This window comes from Ammospiza caudacuta, chromosome 5 (assembly GCF_027887145.1).
Source record: "Ammospiza caudacuta isolate bAmmCau1 chromosome 5, bAmmCau1.pri, whole genome shotgun sequence".
Lineage (NCBI taxonomy): Eukaryota > Metazoa > Chordata > Aves > Passeriformes > Passerellidae > Ammospiza > Ammospiza caudacuta.
The window spans coordinates 55,771,236-55,789,662 of NC_080597.1; the positions used below are offsets into that span (position 1 = coordinate 55,771,236).

At 38.8% G+C, this 18,427-nt stretch overlaps 1 protein-coding gene across 4 annotated transcripts in view; it reads left to right on the forward strand.

Annotated features, from left to right (window-relative positions):
• Positions 1-18,427, forward strand: part of PTPRZ1 (protein tyrosine phosphatase receptor type Z1) — a 135,602-nt gene that overhangs the window by 61,477 nt on the left and 55,698 nt on the right. For all 4 annotated transcript variants that reach the window (XM_058804925.1, XM_058804926.1, XM_058804927.1 and 1 more), the window contains exon 3: positions 17,252-17,431. In XM_058804925.1, coding sequence (XP_058660908.1) covers positions 17,252-17,431 — 180 coding nt within the window. The remainder of the gene's footprint in view (positions 1-17,251; positions 17,432-18,427) is intronic.

Consider the following 18,427-nt stretch of genomic DNA (forward strand, 5'->3'; position numbering starts at 1 on the left):
ACCCTGTAAATTTTTTGCATGTTTTTATTGTAAACTGGTACATTATAGGAGTACGTGTACGCCGATGCTCCTTTAGCCTAAGATACATTTATATGCAAATTTAGGACCTGATTCCAGCTATGCAATCTCTTGAGGTTACTGGGAACTTAAGACACTGTAATTTGCAGGCCTATGCACTTTGCTGATTTGAAGGAAGAGGTGCAGTCAGGAAAAAATGTCTCTGTCTCTTCCAAAACATCTTTCTTCTTCCTCTGATGTATTTTTATAACCCATGGAGTGACTGTTCTCGTTGTCAGGAATCACTGGGGTACTTTCTGTCAGCAGAGCACAGAAGTGCTGGTGTGTATGAGCAGGGTTGTCTGTCTCTGCATAAGGGCATCATGTTCATCAGGCTCAAGTATCACTTGTCCCCTTCTTTATTTTCAAATGAAGCATCCACTGCTATTAATTAGTTAAAGTGAAATGAAATACACAATTAAGCAATAGTTTTCCATTAGAAATGCCCCTCAGGGATACATTTGGTTTTCTTTTTACATATTTGTGCTCTCCATGTTGCACATTTCACATAAATTTGCAGCTTAGAGTCTGCAAAGTGGCAGGCTCTTACATGAACTGAAACTAGTCTTATCTAACCTTTTACAGCTCCTTTCTTCTTCTCACAGAATGGTGCAATTTTCCTCGAAATCAGCACAGCTCACTGGAACTGAGGTTCCGGATGAAGCTTCCTCATCTCTCAGATTATATAATCTCTGAGTAAAAGGCAAAAACAAGACCTAAATACAAAGACAGAACCTCAGATTGTTCCCTTGTCCTCCTTCCCCTACCCTAAATGCTGAAACCACAAGGTGAAGTCAGGCTTCTTTTCAGCTTGAGAGCAGAGGGCTTTTGCTGCCCAGAGGCCTCAGCAGCACAGCTTTCTTGGAAAGGTTGGGTACTTCTCTCTTTTACTGGTTAGGCCTTTTCTCATTATCTTGGCATAACTCTTTCAGGAAGAATAAACCCAAAAATTCAAGTCACTGCTTCCTCATCCAGTGCTCTAATCCCTAGTGCACTTGCATGGAATATGGTCTGTGGCCATCATTCCCATTGCCATTAAGAGAAAATTGATTGGACATTTGGACTGACCTTTGAAAGGTGCCTGCCTTCAATACAGCCAGTGAAGAGAGAAAGGCAATTAATTTATGAGCACTGGCTCTCCCCTTCAAGTCCTTTTGCCTTGGGCTGTGTGGGATATTTTACCAGATGCGTTGGATACATTGCATTGTGCCCGTGCACTGCTGCAGAGAGATGGCCAAACTTCTGCCCATGTTACCCCTCAGTTTCTTCTTTTTTTTTTTTTTTGAGTAAAACAATGGCATATGGATGCTCATGAGAAAGCATCCTCTAAAAATAGACAGTGTGATGTCAAATGACAAATGTGCTCCTCCGAACCAAGAAATCTGATTTTCTTGGAAATGACTGACCAGGTTTTGATTTTGCAATGAGCATCCTCTAAATGCTCTGCAGGGCAGCAAACCTGCAGTTTAAAACCCAACATCTTAAGCAGAAATGCAGCTTATGCAATCTTGAAATTACTAAATATTTCTCAGAATGTATTTGTATACTCACTTTTTGTTTTTCCTCCTCTGCTTGAATGAAGGTTGTTTTTATATTCCACAGCTCATGTAGGAGGCTATTCAAGAAGTTAGTAATAAAATATTAATGTTGTCATCCCACAGGACATATTGTTTATACCATCACAGATGCAGTTTACATCTCAGATCAATAGAGCAATTTTTAAAAACCTCTTTTGAAAGCAGCAATTGGAGTATGATTATAGTTGTCCACAGTAGTTATATCATACAGCAAATTAGGAAATATATGTCAGGACCCATTATACTAATGGGAGTCTTGTAAGATTTTTAAACAATGTAAGTAGATGCCAGATTTGCAAAGGGATGTCCCTTTTTGATACAATACTCTCAGTAGGGAGGAGAGAACAAAAATATTGTTGACTTGAATATGGCTGTCAAGTTAATGCTTCACAGCAACCCACAACACTAATCACCCTTCCTGAATGCAAGTTCTCCCTTTCTTTAGCTCTCTCATAAGTTATCCCTTAAGCACTCATTAGCCACCGCAGCTGAAAGTTGGCAAATTTGTTTTCAGTGTCAGCTACCACCATTTCAGTCCTGGCCAGATACAAATGAGACAACAGTACACTGCCAATGACACTTTGTTTCCTGCAGGATTTGTAAAGAAACATTTTGTTTTAAAAACCAGTTAAAATGGAGTAAGTTCTTACATATTTGTGCTCCATAAAATGCCCACTGTGTAGCGGGTGAGAACTGTAAAAATTATAATGCAGAGGATTGGAAATTCTCAATCCTAAATGGCTATTTAAATAGCACATCTGGAGAAGGACATCAGCCAAATTTTTAGCCATCAGCAGCAGCATCATTAACAAGGGAACCATTATGGTATGTGTAATGGTAATATTTATCTTAGCAACTGAGAGTTTGTGCTGATATGAAATTAAATTATGTACCAAATTAAAGGTTAGATCAAGCTTTACAATTTTTCAATGGGCTCTACTTATTATCAAAGAGGGAGTTGTCAGACCTAATCTGAAGGGGGGAGTTTATGCAGATATACAGCTGCAGCCAAGTCAAAGGACATGGGAATGCAGAGTGGGCAAGGGCAGGGAGTAAAGCTCCCTTAGTGCTCTGTGTCTGCAAGCTGAGGATTATTTGAACAGTGATCAAGTGTTCTCAGGAGACAGGTTTTAATTAAATTCTGCTCAGCTAAGAAGTTGTACAAGGACACAATTGTCAACAAAAATCCTTCCTTGATGAGACTGAATGCCGGCATCATGAGACCCTCAGAGTGTCCCTCAGTGTTTCAGTTTGGTGGAATAGCAGTGATATTACTGGCTGACAGTGCAGAAGCAAGAACAGTGCTCTTCAGGCTGTGCCTACTGATGTTGCCAATGTGCCTATGGAATATGATTTTCCAAGCTGTGGAGTAGTGTGCTCAACTCATGTCACAAATGAGAGGGGCCCAGGATGGCTGTGCAGAGTACTTGTAATACCTCAGGAGCTCTTAGCTCTGATAGAGTTTATGTAGTTCTGGTGAAGACATTTTCTTTCTGACTTGATTTAACAAGTTTGTATTATTTTTTTCTTTACAAGGTTCAGTGTAATGGGAAAAGAGTAATACTGGAAAAGAGTTATTACTCTGTCTCTCTTGGTCAGTGATTTGGATGATGGGGCAGAGCAGACCCTCAGCAAGATAGCTGATGATGTACAACTCCAAGGAGTGCTGAGGGACCTCATCAGACTGGAGAAGTGGGCTGACGGGAACCTCATGAAGTTGAACATAGGAAAGTACAAAGTTCTGCACTTGGGAAGGAAGTTCCTTAGGCACTAGCACATGCTGGAGACAGCCAGCTGTAAAGCAGCTCTGTAGGAAAGGACCTGGGAGTCTTGGTGGTCATGAGTCAACAATGTGTCCTTGCAGCACAAAAAAAAAGGTTAATGTTGACTTGGGCTGCACCAGGTTGGGTGATGCCAGCAGGAAGGGGGAGGTGATCCTTCCCCTGTTCTCATCCCTGGTCAGGCCACACCTGGAGTACTGCTCTGGACTCCTCAGTACAGGAGTCATGGATGTATGGATGGTGCTCTGTGCAATGTGCTCTGGGAAAGGTGCCCCAGTCCATGGTAGAGGGGTTGGAACTAGATGATTCTGAGGTGCCCTCTAACCCAACCCAATCTGTGATTCTATGATTCTGTGATTAGAGAAAGTCCAGTGAAAACAACAGGAAGAATCTGAAACACAGGAGGTTCCCTTTAAACTTTGGGAAGCACTTTTTTTCCTGTGACAGGAACTGAGCACCGACTCAGGTTGCCCAGAATTATGGAATCTGCATGCCTGGAGATATTCAAAAGCCTGGTCCCAGGCAACTGGCTTTAGATGACCTGATTTGAGCAGGGAGTTGTAAAATGAACCTCAGAGATCCATGCCACTCTCAACTGTTTTGTGGTTCTGTGATTCCAAGCAAGAATCTCACACAAAAGGCAGATGATTACGAAACCAGAGAAGGAAGGAAATGAACATGGCAAGCTAAGAGATGATAAAGGTGAGTGAGTCTCAATACAAGTTTGCAATGGTAAATCTCCACAGAATAAGAGTTTCAAAGACAACAATGAGTCAAAGAACTATTTATCAGAACTGCAGTGTGACAGGATATTAGCAAAAGTACAGGCAATATAGAAAAAAAATGGTTTTCACCAGATCTCCTGTGACTCACAGTCACAAACTGGCACTATTTTCTGTGAAGTCAAAAACATCTGTTCTTTGCAGAAACAATTCCATGGAAACTCTGCTCACTGAATCTTCTAGATTTGATGTTACCCCACAGGGAGGTAGGCTGTACTGGAAACAAAAGATTCTGGGTATTATTCCAAGATACAGCTTTTTCTCATGAAGGGAAAAGTTGCTGTTGCCTACAGCAGAGAGAAATTATTTTCAAAGACTTCACAATTACATATGCAAGAATCTGTCTCTGCATTTTCTCAGAAACTTTCATTTACATAGTTCTTTTGCCTTGCTTTCCCACCCCCAATCTCCCACCTTCTTCTAATGTAATATGTTATTCACTATTTTAGAATTGATGCAGAAGAATCATATAATTTACCTACAGGGTTTTTTTGATCAGTCCTTTAGACTGAAATCTCTGTGTAAATGTTGTGCAAGTTCTTCAAGAATGAGATTAACCTTTTCATACCTTCAAAACTATACCAAGAGCTGAAGATTCAGTACTTGGGCTTCTCTGTCTTGCCTGTATGATATGCCTTAGGTGGAAAATCAGGTGTTCTATCTTCTCTTTAATGATCATAACCTTTTGCCACTTTTCCCTCCCCAATTGTAATCAATGCCTACATTAGTCATCCACAGCTGCCCTAATTAGGGAGAATCATACACAGGTCCTCAAAGAATTAGAGAGAGAGGAGAGACTTATACATTGTGGTGTAGAGTGCACATGGTAAGCAAAAGAGAAATTCTTACAGAAAAATAATATTTCAATAGTATTTCAATATTCAGTAAGTGGTTGGTTTATGCTTTGCATGAACTAGGTGAGGCTTCTTCTCTAATTTTCTCAATTATCTTTCATGTGTCCTGGTTTTGGCTTGGATATAGTTAAGTTTCTGCTTCTTAGCTGCTACAGTGCTGTGTTTTGAATTTAGTGTGAGAATAATGTTAATAACACCCTGTTTTTTCAATTGTTGCACAGTAGTGCTTGCCTTAAGTCAAGGGCTTTTCAGTTTCTAATGCTCTGCCAGTGAGGAGGCCAAGGAACCTGTGAGGGAGCACAGCTAGAGCAGGTGACCCAAACTGGCCGAAGTGGTATTCCCTGCAGAGCATCAGACTCAGTCTATAAACTCAGGGGAGCTGGCTGGGAGCCACTTGCTGCTGGGGAATGGGGTCAGTGGGTGATGGCAAGTTTATTGTGCATCACTTGTTTCTCTTGGGTTTTATTCCTCTCTCTTTTTCTCTCCTTTGTCATTACTGTTATTATTAGTATATTACTTTTGTAATTTACTGTAATTTTCAATTAATCTGTTCATATCTCAACCCATCAGGGTGTTAGCAACATTACTCTTTTTCTGATTATCTTTCCCATCCCACTGGGGTGTGGGGAGTGGGCAAACATCTGCAGGGTATTTAGTTGTTGGTTGGGTTAAATTATGACAATATGCAATCTGAGTTTCTTGTTTGAGAATATAGTAATTAGGCATCATAATTTGATGCAAATTTAGGTCAATAGAGGTTTTGTAACTTTGGTCACAAGAGGAAGATTTTTCAGAATGAGAACAGTCAGACATTGAAATAATCTCCCCAGGGAAGTGATGGACTTCCCATCCTGGACACTTGTAAGATTCAGCTGGACAGGGTGCTGGGCCATCTTTTCTACACTGTGCTTTTGCTAGGAAAGGTTGAACAAGATGATCACTGAGGTCCCTTCAAACCTGGCATTCTATGGTTCTATGATTAAATACTTACAGAACCGTGTCAGAAAACTTTAAATGTGTTCAGTGCTATTTGTTGCCATATTGCATAGCCATTGAGCTGGAATGGCAACTGTAAAACAACTAGAAATTGATTATATTTAATAATTTTTAAGAATTTCTTGCTCTAATTGGAGTTTGATTTGCTACAGAAATATGATCTATTTATATGAACAGACTAATGATACACACACAAGGTGTTTTGTGGCCATCAGTATGTTCTGTGACCAGAATAGCTGACTGTGCACATCGATCTGGTTGTGAGGCTGAGACCTAACTCAAATGAGAACCAAAACACCAGAGAAATACTACAGAAGAAATGGACACTGATTTAGGGTTTATGTGTGCCAGTTTAAGCAACATGAGGTATTTTGCAGTAAGTTCTGTGTAGACTTCTCAAGAGTACAAAGGTTTAGTGTGTCCCATTGTAATAGTGTTGATGGTAGAGAAGGTATGCCTTCTTAAACTTCACAATCCAAAGTTAGGCACCTGCATTAGGCACATAAATAGCACAAGGGGGAGTTATTTTCTTCAGAATACACCGGTTAGCAGAAGGGTGCCTGCTTCAGCCCATTTGTGTCATCCCTGCTCTTTCCCTGCTGAATGCTCCAGCTGCTGGGCTACAAAATCAGCCATCCCTTTCCTTATCTTCTTGAGGCCCAATGATGCTTGAATTTTTGGCCTCTCCATGTCACTCCACTAGCAGAATGAGTGAAGATGACTTGTTCTGCTTCCCTGTTAACTATTCTCAGGCCTTATCATGGAAAATGTGAAATATGGGTGGTGAATAATTTTCTTTTGGCTGAGGAGTGAACCACATTGTGCCAAATACACTGCCTGGCTGTAACTGCTGGGATATTGTGGTAAAATGGGCATTGCCTTGAGTGTCCCTGAAGGGCAGGAGGCACAGCTGCAGGGCTTTGCTTTCCCCTTGGTGCTGTTGGCTGTGTGCTCTGAGGGTCTCTGGGCCCACACCAGCCAGATCTCTGCCTTGGGAAACTGTGGCAAGGGATGATGATCCAAAATGGGCTTTGATTTTGGTTGCTCAGCTTAGTAAAATTGACAGTGTCTTAGGGTACAAACAGTGATAGAATATTTAGGGGAGCTTTTGATGAAAATTTGGCTATCTATGAACTGTAATGTGGCTTAGTCTCTTTACCTTGATTAATTGCAGTTCAGTTAGGTACACAGTGGACATCTACTGGGGAGATTTTGTCCTAACAGCGGACAGACCTGTTTCAGTTATGGCTGTCCAACTCTTTGCAGACTGAATGGACATGATTCTTGTCTGAAAATTTTTATTCTGGAGTAATTCAGTAAATGTGTGTTTTCAAAATATTTAAATTCAAGAGAAGATGTTTCAGGTAGTACAATAATTTTCTTCCTGAGTATAAAAGTGATACTATCCAACAAGCGCAAAAATAAAAGGAGAAGCAGCAATAAATAAAATTTCATTAAAATTTAATCTCCCCCTACAAATCAAGAAGTGTTTGGATTCTTCAGTACTGAAGTTACTTGTGTGCATTCCCTCTGGGGACTCACTAATATACTTTTCGTGAGTGATAGCATAACTCTGTGTAGAAGAAAATTACTGCTCTGCACTGGGGAGACACCTGATGGTTAGGTGATGTTAGTGGGTCAGGAATACCATGTGTTACTCTTGATCCTGCCATAATAACTTCTTGATTAAAATAGATAAACAGACAAAGAGTCATTCCTTAAATTTATTCCACTGGGATAAAGTATGCTAGATCTCTTCCTGCTTAATGGTTTCTTTAGTAAAAACTAAAAATGCAATATTTGCAGGTGTAAAAAGTCTACCTTATATATTTGAACCGTAGGTAATAACAGGACAAAAATAAGAAACATGATCTTCAGGTCCTCTCACTTTCCTATATGTATATGAAAAAATATTTTCTTCATGGAGAAATGACAAAGAAAAATTATTATACCAATCTTCATGGAAGAAGATTTTATATTAGATTGTGTAGTTCTGTGTATTAGCCATGGATTTGAAAAAAAAAAAAAAATAACCAAGTACTAAGCTGTTTAAGAGTTCAGTGAATTTAAATCTAATATTAATAAGGAAATTTCCCTACTCTGAACTTTTGTCATAGGTGGAGTAGGTAGGTGACAGTTTTTATTTGTGTCTGAACACAAGCAATGCAATGAATTCTTCATTTCAGAAAATGTGAACTAAAAAGCTGTGCTCCTAAAAGCAGCCAGACTTTTTAGGTAAGTTTTATCACAAGAAATTACAAGAACCTTCTGGCTGATAGAGATACATGTGAGACCACAACTGTCTAAAGATGCATGAGTTGTGTACCTCTGTCCAGCTGGTGCTGCTGCCATCCTCATTTCAAACATTTTCCATTGTAGTAGAGAATGCAGAAGTTGTGAGGGAAAATCCTGTCAATGGCAGCAAGTTCCAAATCTGAGGTGGATTGCACCTACTGCTGAATAGCTTCCAGCTCTGCGCTCTGGAGAATAACTACTCAGCATTGAAGGTGACTTTGGGAGTTCTCAGTACTGAAAGGTTTTAAAAGATGGTTAGGATTTTTTATACATTTTCAAAGGAAAAACAGAGATCTGCACAACTTGTTTATGTAAAAAGTACTTGAAAGAATTATCAGCTGTGTCATTTACATAATGCCATTATCGCATCAAGACTGGGTAAGATATTTCTCAGTGAAAGAGTTTAGAAGGAGTGTTTTTGAGGATATGATAATCTCAAAAAAGTCCAATCAGGTTATAGTATTATTTAAACTTAACATGAATTATCAGAGGAGCAGTTCTGTATATTCACTGGCTTTACTATGGCAGTTATGAAACTGTACAAAGTTTTTCAACAAAATGTAAAAATAATGAAATTATATTTAGTCCAAATGAAATAATGCCATTAGTGAAGGAAGGTTTGTGTAATGTTAGGAGGGGTTTGATTTTTAACATTTTTCAAAGGATTTTCTTTTATTTTGGGGAGGTAAAGGAAAGAGAATTAAAGTTTTTAGTCATTGTAGTCAAAAACCCTTGCCAAAAAGGATTTTAATTATGAACTATAATTGTCTTTCTAATGCAGAAAATAAAATATGAGGAGCAATTGTGGAGATAAACATGCGTAAGCCATGGCTTATGCATTTAAGAAATCGATATAGCTCAATATAGCTCTGTATAACACATTTCTGCCCATCACCTCATTTTATCCTTACCATTATGCAAACAGAATGTGTATTGAAATTCCCATGGAAGTGTGATATGAAATCTTGCTAAAATATGCTAAAAGTGATCCAAATTTCCTATAGTATTATGTTCTAGAGATATTTAGGAGCTTCATTTTATAAAAATTGAAACTGTGAATATGAGAACCTAGGGAGCAAAGAACCAGAATCAGTGCTATGTCCTTTTGGACATTAGGGTGATTTTTCTGCAGACAGCTTCTGGGACTCCCTGATCAGTGATGCAGTCCAATAGTCTTTTATACTTATATTTGTTTTGCTTTGGTCTATATCTATCTAGGTCTTTGCTTTTTATGATCTTTATGTTATTTTTTACAGCCGAAATAAATGCCTTTTTGCTATTCAGAGTTAAATGCTGACCTTTTTGATGGCTATTTGTGGGAGTTCTGCATTCACAGTTCCACTACTGTTGTTCAATAGTGATGTTTTATATGCTCACAGTCAATCTGATTCAAAGCCCAGAGAACATACTTCTGAATTATTTTTATAATTCAGCAGGCTTTGGATCAGAACTGACGACTGTGGTCTTTATGAAATGTATTATTCTTCTACATAGGCTTGTCCTGACCCAAGTTATTTTCCTAGGGGGTAGCAACATAGTAATGCATGTGTTTGATAACAGGAAAAAGTGCCCCTGTGCTCTACCACAACAGGACTTCTCATGGAGCTAAACAGACTGCTTGTTAACATTTAATGGTCCAAGAGAGAGGGAGGATAGGGGGAAGAAAGCAGGGGAAAGAAAAAAAGAAAGAGAACAGGAGGGAGGTCATACCAGAATAGAAGGGAAAAGGAGACTATATTGATTTTCTCAGTGAAAGCCAATATTGTTAGACCCGCTGAGCTGAGAAGTAGATTATATACTCTATTCTAAAATTCATCATTGCATTTTGTTTCTTTACAACAGTGTGCCTGGAGTGCCTGGTTCTGTCACGCAAGATAATTTCTAAAATACAGTAGAGTCTACTTTGTAATAATGAGGAGAGAAAAGTGAAGACCATCACAGTGACATAATGCGAGTCATTAGACTTAGATGGTGATCTGTACTCCAGCAAAAATGAGGTTTATTGCTGCTGAAGATGAGTTTCATTGTGCTCATCTCCTGGGACTGCGTGAACTATCACTTGTCAGACAGGTGCTAAATGCTGTGCTTGAAGTAGGTTATAGCTTTCTCTTCCTTTGCTCCAGCTGAGAGTCCTTTAAAGTGCATTTTTTAGGCCTGTTAAAAATTGGCACAACCTTTGTGTCTACACGATTTCTTTCATAAACAGCCTTTCCATTTCTCATAAAATGGCACTTGAACGATATGGGGAAGAGGGAGATACCACCATAAGCTTAATTTATGCCCATGTTCACCAACAGAGAGACAATAAACATCCACCTGTCCTTTGTACAGTAGTCATATGTTTAGGAGTAAGCTCTAATTCTAGGAAGTACAGATGAATTGCTCATAGGGCCTCACCATGTTTCAAAAATGTTGCTTTTATGTTCCAAATCAGGGACAGTTTGAGAGGCCTAAGCCTGTGATTGTCCCATTTTATTCTCCCTTCCCTGCTAGCAGCATGTGAAACAGCTGAAAAACAGGTGGGGAGTTGTCTTCTTGTGGAAGACCAAACACTCTCACATGGGAGACCAAATGTTGCCATGACGCATTGACAGCTAATTAAAATCTGTGTATGTTATAGGAAAATAAGCCACAGGCCATGTTTCTTGGTGCTTATTTCTTAGTCTAAAAGTGAGTCAGTTCCATGTATTCCAGTTCTGTTTTCAGTTCTGGTTATTTGTGGTCTTGAAATTATCCTTGTCACTCAACAGTGTTGTATTCAGTTTCCTGCTTTAAAGTATTACTGAAAGTGAAGGAAATAACTGCTACAATCGGAATTCCTTGGAACAAGGTTAGAAGTTACGAAGCCCAGTTAGGGCTTCATATATTGTCAAGAATTAAATAAAGCAGGAAGAAGAATGTGTCACTTTTTATTGGACATTTTCTCATTTGGCATGGTACCAAACTTCCTTCCTTAATACTTTGTTGAAGATATTGCTTAGATCATAACACTACTGTAATTATAAAAAAATAAGTTTTCATTATATATAACTACATGATTCTCTAGCTGCAGCTATATGCAGCAATGACATGAGAATAATGAAAAAGAGCTACCTTAAAAGGTTGACTGAATTTCTCCCATAATCCTTCTCCTAGTCTGAACAGCTGTCCCACTGAGTGCCCTGCAGATGGATCATCTGTGATAATCTGTATTTCTCTAGCACAGAAGTATTTGATTGTATATTTCTAATTAGCCTGCAATGGCCAGATCTTTTAGGCAATGAAAGAAGAGGAACAGCAAACAGTTGCCATTATGAAAGAAAGCTGTCCACTGGCATTCATCCTGCTATGCATTTTGCTCAGTAATTCACTTAGTCTGACTATGAATCATCAGGCTGAGTCCCAGGAAGAAAAAATAACAGATAGCCACTGTATTAATAGGGCTGATTAGTTTTCCACTGTATCTCAACAACTGTAGCTTATTCTATCTGGGGATAATGTGGGGAAAACAAAGCATTTTTTCTTACTTGCTTGGTTTTTGACTGCTTTATTGAGCAATGTCTGTGACTGTGGATATGAAGAAAGCATATAGTTTATGCTCAAAAAACAAGCAAACAAAAATGGAAGAAATAGTCTGAAGATAACAAAATGTTTCACCAGTATTTTCCTGACACAACTTCTGTGACAGATTTTAATAAGAGGTAAGTGGTCTAGGGCATTTTAAATGAGTAGAAGGAAAGATTGAAATGAGAGGGTTCAGCTGACTACAGGTTAGTCCTGTGCTATCTTTCAGGGTATTCTCACAGATAATCCATGTTGATGTGCACGTAGACACAATGCACAAGATACAGTCTAGGTAAGCTGATATTTAGATACAAAAATGATTAATAAGGTGCTAAATGGAATAAGAGATTAGATTATTTGATTTGTATGAATGTGTCTGGTTTCAAAGCAACTAGTATTTTCTATTGATTCTGTTTGCTTCATCTGAGATATTACACCCCACAGTAAGAAAATGTGTTGAATTAATTTCTTTGTCACTGTATGAGTAACAGAAAAAGTCCATGGGATAAATACTAATTTGACTTCTGCTCATTTATAAGCAAGTTACTCTATCTGTGTTGATCTTTGATGTTTTAAGTGCTATTAAATTTTTCTAGATCTAGTCTGTGGGCTGACTCTCTTCAACCAAACCAGCCCAATTTTATTTTTGAAAGCTTGACTGAGATGTTGGCAAGAAATCCAGTGTTGGAAAACCTCCGAGCAACTGCACCACTGAGACAGGCATAATAAATGGCTAAGCCCAAACCTGTAAGCCAAAACTCCTCCTTTGTAGTTACAACTCTGTCTGGACAAGTAATTTCATCCATTAAATTTTCCAATTTTAAGAATTTGTATAAACTTATGAGACTGATCGTGATCAGGTTGTGGGAGTAGTTGGGGCTTTTGGAGGGGAAAAACCCAAAACTCTAAAACCATTCCAATGAAGATCAAGATAACACAGAAGCATTGCCTTCTACTCAGTAATATGTGAAACTAAGTCATCTATTTTTTGATGACCATAATGTTTCCCTAGAATGCAAAGTGTCGTGTTATAGCCTTTGGAATACGAGCTGTCATAACATTCCCAAGACCCATATTGGCAGAATTTCTCTTTGGGCCAGTAGTGATCTCATCCAGACTGAGAACTAAAATCATTCTTCTGCCTTGGAGAATTACAGAGTGCATTGTGCAGCTTTTGTTATAATGATTCTATATTTTAGAGTTCAGAGCAATATTGATTTGGCATCTAAATTACACTTTGTCCCAGTGTAAGTATGCATATCTTTGTGTGGCCTTATTTCTAGTTCTTCATATCTTAGATAAAACATGTTTGCTAAAAATAAATAATTGAAATCACTTAACATTTCAAAGTGATAAGTCAATAACATTTTTTGATAAGGCAAATCCATTATTAACAGTCCACACAAAGGGGTTATCTTTAATCTCCTATGTGTGTCCAATCTATATTTATAGAAGTAATTTTAACATCCTGAAAGCAAATGCTGATGAAAAACACAGAGGAAGAAATTAAGTAGAGGTAAAGAATCCATCTATTTTCTGCTGTCCTTCATCTAGAAAATAAACCCTAGGATTCACATCCATTTTATTAAAGGTCTTCACTAAAGAGCTTCCTTTTCTCCATGCTAAACAGCCCCAGCTCCCTCAGCTGCTCCTCATAAGATTTGGACTCCAGACCCTTCCCCTGCTCTGTTGCCCTTCTCTGGACACACTGCAGCACCTCTATTTCTTTCTTTCAGTGAGAGCTGAAGTAGAAGCCAAAAGGAGAACTGGATGCTCATTGTAGGAGTGAAATCATAGGGACTAAGGTTGAGGAGCAGAGTTAGATATGAACATTTCCTGGAAAGAAAGGCTGGGAAAATTTTCTTCATTCTGCCCTGGACAAGAGTGGTAAAGGTTATGGTATAGCAGGCCTCCATTTAATCTACTTTGTTCGGTTTTATTTCCATTCTTTGTGAATTGCCAGTTACTTTTTCAGATCTGACACCTTTGACAAACATTCTTCCTCTGTGCACTCTTGAAGATATATTGTGCGTATTTTTGTTCTCAGGTTTCCAAAGCACAGTTTGGGAGAAGTCATTTTCAAAGCTCAATTTCAGCAATATTTTTCAAAATGGCTGGCACAGCTTTGATTTATGGTTTCCATCATAACACCTATAGTAAAACAATCTGCTCTTGTTTAAAAACATTCAGTTCTTTCATTTTTACTTTGGTTTTCAGCAAGTTATATAAACTGCAGCAGTTCCACCACCTGCTGCCTAGACCAGATGCATTTATGTTAGCATTTTAGTTCATATCAGGAGTGGACTTTTGAAGCAAATCTCCTGTCTGCACCCCACTTACTAAGCTTTGGTTTGCAGGGTAGAGTTGTCTCACAGTGTGTGGCATGGGTTCATCTCTACTGGTACCAAACAGGGATTGTGTTGCAGAAGTGTACCTTACACCCTTCAGCAGGCAATGGGCATTCAGCCCAGGGCACCAGACAGAGCTAGACTGAGGTAAAACCTTCTGAAAAACATCTGGTATGGACATCTGGTCCTCAACCTCAGCTGTTTCCCTCTATAATGCTACTTGTATTGTTCAGCACTGTTTGCTAATATACACAAACAATATGTGCTCCAGCATTTGCAGAATTTATACATAAATGTGTATTTTGCTGCTCAAATGTTATTTGGGTTATCATGACCAGACTCCAATTCTCCATTCCTTCTCAGACTCCATTCCTCAGGGGATTCCCCTTGTTCCTGCCCCAGATCCGACCCTGACATTGATTTCCTGTACATTTTATTCCATAGTTTTTATCAATGCTGTAGCTACACACTGTCTTCTGGGAAGAGCAAAGATTGCAAATTTTATCATGAGATGTATGTTTGGACTTTATTACACACTGAGTCACAAGTAATGACTACCAAGTTGTAGAACTTAAGTTCTACATACAAAACCACAAAATCAAAAACTATGGAAGTTGGAAGGAGATTATAGTTTCTCTAGTTTTAATTCACTTGTTTTTACTGAACATAATAGTAGACAGTAGAGAATTTAAAGACAAGATGACAAATGCAATGATGTCTTTCATCAAAAGAATCATGGAAGAAATTTTCCAAAAGCACCATAGTGGGAAAAAGAAAATAGTGGTTTTAGTCAGCTCTAATGTCAGTGATGGACAGAGCAGAATAACAGAAATGCATGTTGGAAAAAAAAGATGGTGTTCTGAAGGAGAGACTGCAGGTGGGCTATGGGATTTGGTATGTCAGTGGAAAGAGAATGGAAATTTCTACTGCCTTGGGGCAACTGCAGGAGTCTGAGGAAGTGTTGGGCTTTGCCAAAAGGAGCAAAAGAAATAGAGCATGGAGTAGGGAGTGCAGCTTAAATCCAAGGGACGGCCATGGGCAGTTGTCTCAACCCAAACTGACAGAAACATGTGAGAGAGAGCTTTAAAGAGTTTCCTGCAGCTTGGAAAATCACTGAGCTGTCTGAAATCAGACCTGGAAACTGAAGCCTGTTTGCAACGATGCACAGGGCAAGCTGAGAGTTATTTGTGTTCTTCCTGACCCTGCTTGGAGGCTTTTCTGCTTAAAAGTTAACTATTCTAATTTATTTCTTTTTATTTCTTTCTTGATGTTAAAAGCCTTCAACATTTGTTAGAAAATTCTCTATAGAAGACTTGAGCAGATTAATATCCAAGTGTTGGTTCACTTGAGCTGAGAATATCTTAAGGGACACTTTTGAAAGAGATGAAATATTAGCCACTCTTTTCCTGTGGAAGTGCATTACAAATCAGGATATTGCATTATTTTTCCAGGTGATAAATTAAAATTGACAACTAAAGGACAAGTCTGACTCAAGGAGGACCTGAAAGTTTACCCAATGTGCTGTTTCCAAAGGGACCAGTGCTTGCTTGGTACAGGGCTCAGGTCTCCACCTGTAGGGTGCTGACATTCATCAGCCTGTGGCTTGACCTCCCTTTGGGTTGTTTGACTGTTGTTCCTGCCAGTTCCTTCTGTTGCTACTTGCAGGCAGTAAATGTGTTTGCATACCATCTGCAGTAATTCTGATGCAGCAAGCTGGTAACTGGCTTGACTTGTACTTGTTCAATAATTTAGTTCAGGTTTCTTTCTAGCTGGCTGTCCAGGTGAGCATCTTGTCTGACTGGCTATTGTCATGGTTACAGGACTGGCTGCATATCTTCTTCCCCCTATGGTTTTCTGAGTGCAATAGGAGAGCTGTCCTTGCCTGGAGTACCAGATAGCAAATCTTCACTGACAGACTTGGATGTGGCACACTGGCCTGTAAATGAGCACTGGTTTATTTCAACATATCTGGTAGAATTCAAATATACGCACTGTGTACACTAATATTAGCTCTTATCTGCTACTAAGTGGGAAGTTAACTGAAGTCATTCCATTTTCTTGAATCTCTATCATTAACTCTTGGTTTTAATTAGCATTTTGAAGAATTGCCAGAAATCCCTGTCAGGAAAAATATCTATATGTTTTCAAACACATTAACATACACAAAATATCGTTCCATTTATATTAGCATGTTATATAAACAAAAGATTGTCAGAGCTGATGCTACTCCGTCATACTGATTTGTGGAGTACTTGTCCGTTTCCTGAAAACAACCAATTCTTTGGTGAAGGACATGCTGTCTGTGTCCCCGATGTGTGTCTGGGCTGGCCCCAGTGAGATGGCACACAGCCCCTGTGCCCTGGAGAAGGCTCTTGCTGCAGCACAGGAGCTCCTCTCTGCCGGGCAGCTGCAGAGGGGACAGATGGCAGGAGTGGGAGTGCACAGCCCTCCACAGGCACAGCGGGGCCATGCAGCCCCCCTCCCAGACACAGCATCACTCATGGTCTTTCCTTTTCCAGGGTAAAATCAGTTTACCTTTCCCACTCTGTGTAAGAAATTCTTAAAACATCTCACTGCTTCTTTATATTTAAAAACCTTACTGGACAGATGACTTCATTGGCCAAAAGGAGCATTGACATTGGAATGATTAAAAGTTATTTGGGTAGGATAGTTTTCCAGTAGTTCCCATGGTTTTTTGCATGCTGATTCCGTTCATCTGAAAGCTTTTGTTTTTGCTTCATGTACGTTGTTCATGAGGGTTTTGTTGTTGCTTTATGATTTCCTTGGAGGTTCATAAGAATGTATGTGTGGATATCTAGAGTGCTCAGAGTGTGACTTTACTGCTGAAGGTTGGAATCAGTGGTAGGTGTGCTAAATATTGCTACAGACAAAATCTAAAAATAAGGGCCAGTACTCTGATCTCAGATTGCAAACTGTGTTTTAACATTACCACAATAAAAAATGTATGGATGCCAGTTTGTATTTAAATGTATTTACCCCACATGTTTTGATTTCTAGGAACTTTGAACCAAAAGAACTGGGGCAAGAAATATTCTGCCTGTAATGGTGCCAAACAATCGCCTATTAATATAGATGAAGACCTTACCCAAGTTAATGTGAATCTGAAGAAACTTAAATTCCATGGATGGGAAAAGGAAACTTTGGAAGATACTTTCATCCGCAACACTGGCAAAACAGGTAAAAAAGTCAGATTTCATGTTTTAAGAGGTCTGAAAAGTGATACAGGACAACCAACCAACCAACCAACCAACCAACCAAGGACTTTTACCGAATCATTTTCATTTCACTTAGCTGGTGCATTCTGAATTTATCTATTAAATAAATAAACAAAACAACAGTGATGACAGTAGCTAAATGAAACAGAAATCACACAAACAAAAATTTTTATGTGTGTGGACAGATACAGCCAAAGCAATCACATCGTGACTATCATCCCATCATGGGCATGTCATTAAATCTAAACAGTAAGCTGGCATTTGCTATGAAATTGTGGTAATTATTACTATATATCTAGAGTCTGTAGTGGGTAGGCAAAAATGATTTTTTAAAAGTACGAATAAATTACCTACTCATCTGAAAGCACTTCATGGATGAGTTGGAATTACAAAAAGCTCCGCTTGGGATTTATCTCACCTACACATAGACACATAAAATGTAGAAACTTTCATCTGAATTACTCACATAGATGCTTCCTAACAGTCAAAGAAGAGAAATGTGTGGTTTTGTGTTCTGATTTGTTTTACCAATCTTAAAAATACATTTTAGAAAGAAGTGATTTATACCCACAAGTGCATATTTTTCCCAGCCATGAAAAAAGCTTATGGTGTCATCTAAATTGTCAGAGAAATCTTTTTACTACCACTTATAAGTCCAGGAATGCAGTAACTAAAAGCTGCTTGTTAGAAGAACTGTTCCTTGTTTTGGGCATGGGTGTGGAGGAAGGTATCTCTTAACAACTCTCTTTGACCTTCTACCAGTTCCAGTGGGACCCCAAGATCAGCCTTTTTGGTTTAGTTTAGTTTTGTTTTGTTTTGTTTGATTTAGTTCAGTTCAGTTTAGCACCATCGTTCCTAATTTCTGTTCTTTCTTTCATATACTTTCTACATACCACTACACAAATCACTTACTTCCCTCCTGCCCAGCTGGCTCAGATAAATATTCCTTTGACTTTTC